Raw genomic sequence first — 9653 nt, 5'->3', positions numbered from 1 at the left:
AGTTGAAGAACCGTGAATGCATCCAATTGGTAATAACCACCTTCCCACTTTGTTATAAACGCATCATTATGAAGCCGACTCCACCCCTTTCTCCATGCGTCTGCGCACTGATCAACTGTGCTTCCGGATGCCAAGATTGAGCAAGACTGACTGCACAGCTGCCGCCGAATTTAAAGGGACAGGCAATCGTTTATTTAAAATAACATAATCAGCAACCATTGTCTCAAAGCTTGTTTTAAAAGAGGCTTCACTCTGACATAGCGCACCAGTAGTAGTCACCCGTTGGACCAATAATGGCGTTCAATCAAAGTCAAATCGAGTAGTAGCTTATCATCATAGCCAAGTTACCTGGTTGGATTTTCCCTCTTGCTTGCTGGCTAATGTTAGCCAAATAAGCGTTGCTAGCTGGTTTCCCGACGAAGAGCAAGATTTGTCGGCTAGCCAACAGCCATATACTGAAGCTTATTATCAAGTAGTAGTGGCTACTATCGCCGGGATAATGGCGAAAATTCAGGCACACAGCAACACGAAGCAAATAAACCAAATTCAAGACAAGGCCTATGTTGTACAAAAACAAGTGCAACAACAGCACTTTCAGAAACTGAAGGTAAGAGACGCGAARAAAAATGGAAAAGTCTTCATCAGAACCATTTTGTGTTCGTCAGAAATTGGCCATCTCTCGATGCTAACGAGTTAGCTTACTAGCTAATCATAAGGGGTTCTGATTGGAATGTTACTAGTTAGATAACGCTAGTTGGCGTTTGTTGTCGCATGCATGCACAGTACTTTAGTGGAGGTTAGCAAACGCCAGTTAACTTGGGTTCTTCAATGGCGTTAAACACGATTTTAGTAATGAGTCACTGGGTCATCCAAATACAGCCTAGTAGGACATAACGTTAGTTATTTAGCAAGTTGATTTGGCTGGCTAGAAGCTACCTAGTTTCGATTGTCAGATAACTTCGGACATCCGAAGTTCCTTGTTCACCTTCTCTGCCCACACTACAAGGCAGAACAAAGTCAAACGTGCGTTGTCTAGAATGGGATGGTGTTTGTTGGCACAAAATGGGAGACTTGTCTTTGCTGGTTTGTAATCCGAGGTCGACAGATAGCAAACATACTCGTCGGTTCACTTGTTTGGTTATGAACAGCATGGTATATTTAGAAAACCCCAACGTTTGTTATTGTTTATTCAGGCGTATTCCTTGTTTTCCACCAAGCACACAGAACCATCGATTTTGTTAGCTAGCTAACCATACAGTTTACGTTTTCATAGTTGGCCAGATTTGAGCTACGTTAATGTATCAAAGACAAAGGTGTTTCGATGTCATGTATAGTACGCCTATTTAAACTAGTCTGAGCAAGATTTTTTTTATCTGCCTATTATTTGAAGTGTAGCTGCAAATTAATACTGGTAGATAGTTGGAAAGGTAGCTAGCTAAACGAGTTATGGTCAAGACGTGCCATAAGTTATTCAGCTAATGACTGCATTGAGGAGCAACATGATTGGTTTGCCCCTGTGTTTGTGAACGTGTAATAACAGTGATAACATAACACACACCACACTATGTTCTTTGTTGATGATCTGGAGTGGGCCCCTTAATTTCTTGCATTTTATGGAGAGAGAAAAAAATAAAATTTGCTCTGATGCATTTTCATTTGGTGCCTCACCATTATCTTTACCCTCAGGTTGAAGATGCTCTATCATACCTGGACCAAGTGAAAATACGATTTGGGAATGACCCTGGAATATACAACAAATTTCTTGACATAATGAAAGAATTTAAATCACAAAGGTATAGCATTTCCCTTTCCCATTTCTTGATAAGTGATTAACTTTAATAGTATAAAAATATATCTTAAAGGCCCAATGTAGCCATTTTTATATTAATATCAAATCATTTCTGGCTAACAATTACATACRTTACTGTAATAGATTTCCATTAAAATGGACTAAAAGTATATTTTTGGGCAAAAAACTTTAATCATGTGAATAAACTTTAATCATTTGTTAGGGCTGAGTGGGGCGGGGGGAACTGAAATGTGTTGAAAGCAGATGTTCTTAATGCCATCTCATTTAAGGTCATGTCCTCTGTCCCTATAAAAGTCTTTCTCTCCTCGTTCATAGCATTGACACACCAGGTGTTATAAACCGTGTGTCTCAGCTCTTCCACGGACACCCGGACCTTGTCTTGGGATTCAATGCCTTCCTGCCCCCAGGCTATCGGATAGAGATTCCCAAGAATGGAGTGGTTTTCCTTCAGTCACCTTTCTCTGCCCAGGTGGGTCACTATAAATGTGTATTGATTGCGTTTCCAGACAATCGTAATACTGGCTGCCTCTGCACAACAAGTTGTGTAACCCAGTTTTATGAATCAATATCCACACAAAGTACTGGTAGTGGGCCTATATATAAGTGGAATTTGACAACTTTTCTACCAGAGCAGACCACATGGTCACACACGAAGGTGCTCTTAAGATGCATGTTGTGAAGTTAATTTATGTTTAACATGAGTGCGCCTTTTCTTTGGTAGGTCTCCCCAGGCCAGGGGAAGAGTATTGCAAGCCCTGCTGTGAGTGCCACTGGCTCATCTGTTGCTGAAGCTGGGTCTGCCCAAAGTGAAGCTGTGGCATCGCCTGAAAGCATCTCCTCGTCCTCTGGACCCCCAGAGCCCCCCAGTAGACTGTCCTTGCCACTCCCCAGCAGAGAGAGCCAGTCCCAGCCACAGTCCTCCTCGGTGTCCCCCCCTGCCTCGGAGCCCAGCCCAGTAGAATTTGACAGTGCTATCAGCTATGTCAACAAGATCAAAAACCGCTTCTTAGACCATCCAGAGATCTACAGATCCTTCCTTGAGATACTACACACTTACCAGGTACACTGTGTCATCAATATGGTAATTGATTTGTTTTTCTGTCAATTGAAAACAACACATTTGATTGATGTCTGCTTAAAGTGAAGTTGTTTGCTAGCATCTAGGTCAAGGCCACTTTAAATTGTTGCAGATGAGTGTGTATCCTATCACAGTTACTCAGATGGAACAAAGGTCCGTTTTTGTGTTTACAGAAGGAGCAGCTTGATGTCAAGGAGAGCCGGGGTCGTAGTAGTAGTGGGATGACAGAGGATGAAGTTTTCTCAAAAGTGGCCAGCCTCTTCAAAGGRCAAGAGGACTTACTGGCTGAGTTTGGACAGTTCTTACCAGATGCTAAGAGATCATTGGTTAGTATTTTCCCCTTCTTTCTGAGATTGTTACCTGTCATTGGTCATTATGTTTGATCAGTTGATTTTCAGTGCCATTTGTGTTGCTATATCGAACTATCAGTTCTGTGTTCTTTCAGTTCACTGGCAGCTCCCTGACAGGGAAAGACCAACTGAAGAGGGCAGAGGATGAGGATATGAGCAAACATAGCAAGAAGAGATCAAGGCCCATGCTGCTGCCGCACATGACGCCACTGCTCAAGGTTTGGACTTAATCACACATTCATATGCTTTAGCATTTTCCTAGAAGACCTTTACTCTATGTGATTGGTTATGGTTTGGTTATTTTAGAAAAAGATGAAGTTTTCGTGCTCCCAAGACCAGTCCTTTGCCTCAGTTGGGAAGCATGGAGTCTTGCGGGAGTTCACCTTTTTTGACAAGGTAATGCTCAAGACAGTACAAGTGTCAGTGTTGGAATGATTCCATAATGTTTTGGCTCTGACAGACATCAAGAAATCCTTGGTCACTAATGACGATAATGTTTTGATTCGTTGCAGGTCCGACGTTTCTTCAAGAGCCAGGAGGTGTATGAAAACTTCCTCCGCTGCATTGCTTTGTTTAACCAGGAAGTGGTTTCGGGAGCAGAGCTGCTGCAGCTTGTCACCCCCTTTTTGGGGTAAGTGGACTGTGGGAGCTTGCATTGGACCATGGGAGCTTTCAAAGGGAACAGTCACTGATGTCTTCCGGAGTAAATAAATGCATACTGATATTTTTGTAGGGCAGTATGTTTTGCCAAGTCTCCTCTTGAGCCATTCATTTATTTGTACATGTTCATTATTTCCTCCAGGAAGTTTCCAGAGCTATATACCCAGTTCAAGTCATTTCTGGGGGACAAAGAGCTCTCTCATTCAATGTCGGGCCTGTCAGACCGCTACATGGAAGGGGGTGGGGGCAGGGAGGTTGACTATGCATCTTGCAAGCGCCTGGGATCTAGCTACAGAGCACTACCCAAGACTTACCAGCAGCCCAAGTGCAGCGGTCGCACTGCCATCTGCAAAGAGGTCTGCATAAATTAAACAAGTTCTGTTTTTTAAGATTTGCCATTCCAGCACTGATTTCTAGTCCAAGTTCATAGCATTTTTTGAGTCTGTTAGTGGAAACAACTTTTTTCTGTCTTGAGTGCTAGATATCTGGCCTTGACAGGAATTACTGTTGCTCCAGTAGCTGTYAATCTACTCCCATACAAGTTTTGTTTGTCAGTGCATGCCAATTCTTAGTCATTTCCCCCCGCCACATTCTTTTAGAGTTCAACTTGACCAATGTTTAGTTGGAGCTTTTAACTTGACATCTGTGTCAGATAGTGAGGATAAGGTATTGGTAACGACCAATCAGAATTGAGCATGTGATTATTATTTTTCCCAGACACTAATGGCTTCTGGTTGGCTTTAATGATAATATTCTTAATTGTATGGTTATTGAAAGTGAAACCAAATGGGTGTTAAAGTCCTGACTTCCTGCATTTCCAGGTGTTGAATGACACTTGGGTTTCCTTCCCCTCGTGGTCAGAGGACTCTACGTTTGCAAGCTCTAAGAAAACCCCATACGAGGAGCAGCTTCATCGCTGTGAGGATGAGAGGTTTGAAGTAAGCAAGATGAGATATCAGAACTACTATTACTACAGCCACCAACTATATACAAACAGACTTTTCTCCCTTATCTACCCAGGGCATCGTTCTGCAGAATCATTTAGATGAACATGTTCCAGAACGATTGCTAATGGTTGATTGCTAATGGTTATTTTCCTGTTTTCTRAAGTTGGATGTGGTCCTGGAGACAAACCTAGCCACCATCCGGGTCCTGGAGAGTGTTCAGAAGAAGCTGTCCCGTCTGTCGCCCGAGGACCAGGACCGCTTCCGTCTGGACGACTGTCTGGGTGGCACCTCTGAGGTCATCCAGCGCCGAGCCGTCTACCGTATCTATGGCGATAAGGCCCCTGAGATTATAGAGGGTCTGAAGAGGAGCCCTGCTACTGCTGTGCCTGTGGTGCTCAAGAGGTCAGGGTGCACACACAAACCACACACACATCCAGGGGTGAAACTAAGATACTTGGCTAATGTGAATCTAGCTGTCTGTTCATTCTTCCATGTCTTCTCTGCTGTGTCTGTAGATTGAAAGCAAAGGAGGAGGAGTGGAGAGAAGCCCAGCAGGGCTTCAACAAGATCTGGAGGGAGCAGTATGAGAAGGCCTACCTCAAGTCCCTGGACCACCAGGGGGTCAACTTCAAGCAGAATGACATGAAGGCCCTCCGATCCAAGAGCCTGCTCAATGAGATTGAAAGTGTTTATGATGAAGTGAGTACTCCGATGTCAATTCAGTCTACTTTCTTTGTATTGATAAACTGATACATCTCCTCTGTGTCTAACACGTCTGTATCCCTCAGCGTCAGGAGCAGAGCACAGAGGAGGGGGGCGTGGGCCAGCAGGGGCGTGATGGGAGCAGTGCGGCAGTGGTCAGCGAGCCACACATGGTGTTCACCTATGAGGACAAGCAGATCCTGGAGGATGCTGCCTCCCTCATCATCTACCACGTCAAACGCCAGCCCACCATCCACAAGGATGACAAGGACCATATCAAGCGCATCATCCAGCACTTTGTCCCTGACCTATTCTTCTCCCGCCGCGGCGAGCTCAGCGAGACGGAGGAGTGGACGGACGAGGAGGCCGAGGTGGAGGAACGAGGAGACCGAGGAGGTGGTGGTAGCAGCAGCATAACAGGAGCAGTGGCAGCACCCGTTGGCCAGCCGCAGCAACAACAGCAACTGAACGGGGAGTCGAGGCGGCGGCGCTGCACCTCTCCTCAGACAGTGGAGCTGGGTGGAGCCTCCTCTCACAGCTTGGCCCCAGAAGGAGGGGAGAAGGTTGACCTGAGAGACCCTGAGGCAGAGCACCAGAAGGAGCTGGACGGAGTCTACAACCTATTCTTTGTCAACAACAACTGGTACTTTTTCCTGCGGCTGCACCAGACCCTGTGCCAGCGGCTGCTGAGGGTGTACCGGCAGGCAGAACGGCAGCTGCTGGAGCACCGGGCCGAGCAGAACCGTGAAAGGCTGCTGATGGCAGAGGGCCGCAGGGATAAGGCTAGCGACCTGGCCATGGAGCTCCGCCTCAAACAGCCAAGTAAGAGAACTTCTCAGATTTTGTCTGTTAATATTTTGTATTCCGCATTGGTGAGTGTATCGCTGTATGGGAGAGGGAACATTGGGCTAAAGTTGGCTTTTTTTTTTGTTTTTGTACTCGATCCACAGGTGAGGTGGAACTGGAGGAGTACTACCCAGCGTTTTTGGACATGGTGCGCAGTCTTCTGGATGGGAACCTGGAGTCTACGCAGTATGAGGACACACTGCGGGAGATGTTCACCATCCATGCCTACATCGGCTTCACCATCGACAAGCTCATCCAGAATACCATTAGACAGGTCAGGGTTGTCTCTTACTTTAGCTGCCAGATTGCATTCTACATAACCAGATCCATATTCGTTCACTACATATTCATGCTTTACCTCAATAACATTGTGATCCTGATGTGTTTGACTGTTCTCTGAATGCCTGTAGGTTCTCCTTCCTTTGGGCTGACATATCATTTCTCTGTCTCTGTGCAGCTGCAGCACCTGGTGAGTGACGAGGTGTGCCTACAGGTGGCTGAGCTGTACCTGGCTGAGAGGAAGAGGGGCGCAGCGGGGGGGAACCTGTCGTCCCAGTGTGTGAGAGCAGCCTGGGAGACCAGCTACCAGTGGAAGTCTGAGAGGGTCATGGCTGAGGAGAACTGCTTCAAGGTAACGGCCTGCCCTGGGGAGACAAACGCTGAACCTTTTAGCCTTGAATATTTGATGAGATTTTCTATTGATTCTGTGCTTGAGCATGGGGAGAGTCCGAGGGTGTGTCTTTTTATTTGGTTGAGAGGGAATAGTTTCCTCCTAGCATTAGTGTAGGGCTTTAGCTGCTGCTTTTTTGGAACAGAGATTTTGTGCATTCTGAAACCGTCATAAGTGTTAATCGTTGATGTTTAATGGCTTGCTGTGGTGTGATTTGCCTTTGTAGGTGTTGTTCATTCAGAACAAAGGCCAGGTCACCTTGACCATTGAGCTGCTGGACACAGAGGAGGCCCAGGCCGATGATCCCCTGGATGTGCAGGTAAAGAATCCTGTGGACAGTCGCACCTATAGAATGTCACAGGATTCCCTTTGGACATGAACATAGACTGACCTTGTAAGACAACTTGCTGCTTCAGATTTTGATGGGCAGCTTGTGTTTATACAACACAGGTTGAGGTTATTAAATTGTAAACATTATTAGTTCTCCCACCCACTTTCAAAAGTCAATACAAGGTAAAATGATCATTAAACCCCTGAGTTTGTGGCCTTTTTGTTATTTAATCTCAGTTTTAGTGTTTTTTAATGTCCTGGCTTTTTTCCATATTGATTACATTTTCTCTTTCCCTGTCCAGTGCCTGTCCAGCTATATGGAACAGTTTGTAGGGACAGAGTCGACGCTTTGCTCGCAGACTGAAGGCTACTTTTTCAAACCTGTATTTTTGCCCAGGTAAGAGATTCATGCTATTACCGTTAGTTGTGATGTCCATATATTGGCCATCGTATGAAGCCACATTATTTCCCTAGATGTTACATAGCAATCCTCTATTGTGTTTTCACATTTTGTAATTTCACAGTCTTAACTAATGACTGCGTAAAAGTATTTGAGTGCAGATGGTTTCTGCCCGCCATAACAGCAATGCACAAAATGAGTCCTGGTATCACAGGCCCTGATTTGAATCTGAATGTGGCTGTCCCTGTGGTCCTCTGTCTGATCCTGAGGCACAGTATTTTCCTTCTGATATACTCTGACTGTCCCCCGCTTCCCTGTGCTACCGTGTGTGGGTCTCTGTGTGTAGGAACCTGAGGCACTTCAGACGCTGGCAGGTGCGCCAGGTGGAGGCGATGCGCTGCAGACGGGAGTGGCACAGGCAGCTGGGCGTGGAGAGTGCTGGCAGTCTGGACTGCCGCTTTAAACTCAACACCCACAAGATGGTATTCGTCATGAACTCTGAGGACTACATGTACCGCCGGGGAGCGCTGGTCAAAGCCAGGAAGGTAGCTATTAGTATTTATGTCTTATGTTTTGAGGTGAAGAACAGCTAAGGCAGGAATATCTTGTCTCTTTAATGATTTATAGCTTTAGATGGCAGACATAAATTCTGGTTCCAAGTTAATTTAATGTTATGTGTCTTGTTTTGGCATCAGCTAGACCTTATCATCCAGACTGTTTCCACAGTGGTGCAGGAAGCCCTGTCTGTAGGTTTGACTAACTCTTCCCGTCTRTCTCCCTTAGTCCCAGCACTGTCTTTAGGCCTAACTCTTCCCGTCTCTCTCCCTCAGTCCCAGCACAGGGTGGCTGTGAAACAGCACGAGCGCTTTGACAAGTGGCACCAGGGCTGGCTGGCAGAGCACGTGCCTCCGGCGGCCGATCGCTCGGTCCACGACTGGCTGATGGGTGAGGAGGAAGAAGACATGATCCCCTGCAAGACCACCTGCCTCAACACACAGGTCAAAGGCCTGCCTGTCAACAGATACCAGGTGCATTACAGTAGGAAACCCCCCTCCTCTCCCTAGAGGCTGGATCCACACACAATCTCTCTCACACACACACACCTGACCTACTACACACACGGAGAGAGACTAGGTGGACTTTGCAGACGTGTTGAGACTGAGATTGGGGGATCCAGTGCGGACACAGGAGCTGTTCATCCGATTCACCCATGCTGCTTCTCTGTTCACACAGTCAGCAGTGCACGCAGAGGGATGTGAGAATAAAATCATTGTTTGTTTCAGAAATGTTTGTTTCAGAAATGTGAATGTCTCTTTTTTTAAAGTCCATTGTAGTTTTTAGCTTCTGAAGCCAGAGGGCCTTTGTTTGTTTTTGTATATGTTTATACTGAAGTACTGAGAAATGGTTAGAAATGTGTTTCATGCTCCACAATGTCTTTTGTACAGTAAGTTCAACTTCAGTAATTTGATTACTGTATGTGCATATACAACTGTACACATTTTATATATGCATTTACATGAATATGATAAAATGTAAAATTACATGGATCTTAGTGTTTTGCAGGCAGCCAATTCTTGATATTTACTTTTTTCTGGTCATTTTTCTTTTTCTTGTGACTAAACAGATGATTGATTGCCAGTGTGACAAGTCCTCACAATTGATTTAACTTTGTACATTTTATGGAACATCAGAATTATGTATCATATTCAAATCTTTACTTTGGTTTGTCATTTTGCATACTAAAATAAACAATATCAGTGTTAAAAAAATAATGTATAACATTTATCCTGTATCAGTTATCATGAATAAACAACCTAGTTGTGAACTTCTTAAACAGCCTGGAAAAGCCTTTTTTAACAT

At 45.1% G+C, this 9653-nt stretch overlaps 1 protein-coding gene across 2 annotated transcripts; it reads left to right on the top strand.

Moving 5' to 3' along the window:
- Window positions 1-129: 129 nt before the first annotated feature.
- Window positions 130-9627, top strand: LOC111975648 (paired amphipathic helix protein Sin3b). Of its 2 annotated transcripts, none has more exons than XM_024004117.2 (19): window positions 130-607; window positions 1687-1793; window positions 2126-2279; window positions 2532-2870; window positions 3062-3214; window positions 3334-3456; window positions 3545-3634; window positions 3751-3869; window positions 4041-4254; window positions 4720-4836; window positions 5009-5247; window positions 5361-5544; window positions 5634-6369; window positions 6498-6667; window positions 6851-7024; window positions 7290-7382; window positions 7696-7790; window positions 8140-8338; window positions 8624-9627. In XM_024004117.2, exons 1-19 carry the CDS (start codon window positions 500-502, stop codon window positions 8855-8857), a joined length of 3648 nt encoding a protein of 1215 aa, XP_023859885.1. In that variant the 5' UTR covers window positions 130-499; the 3' UTR covers window positions 8858-9627. The 2 variants fall into 2 exon arrangements, with proteins under 2 accessions (XP_023859885.1, XP_023859884.1); XM_024004116.1 differs by having other exon boundaries at window positions 2532-2891.
- The last annotated feature ends 26 nt before the right edge of the window (window positions 9628-9653 follow it).

Source organism: Salvelinus sp. IW2-2015, linkage group LG16 (genome assembly GCF_002910315.2).
Source record: "Salvelinus sp. IW2-2015 linkage group LG16, ASM291031v2, whole genome shotgun sequence".
In the NCBI taxonomy this organism is placed as follows: Eukaryota; Metazoa; Chordata; class Actinopteri; order Salmoniformes; family Salmonidae; genus Salvelinus; species Salvelinus sp. IW2-2015.
The sequence above is the reverse complement of the archived record's forward strand: the minus strand, read 5'-3'. Positions and strand labels throughout refer to the sequence as shown.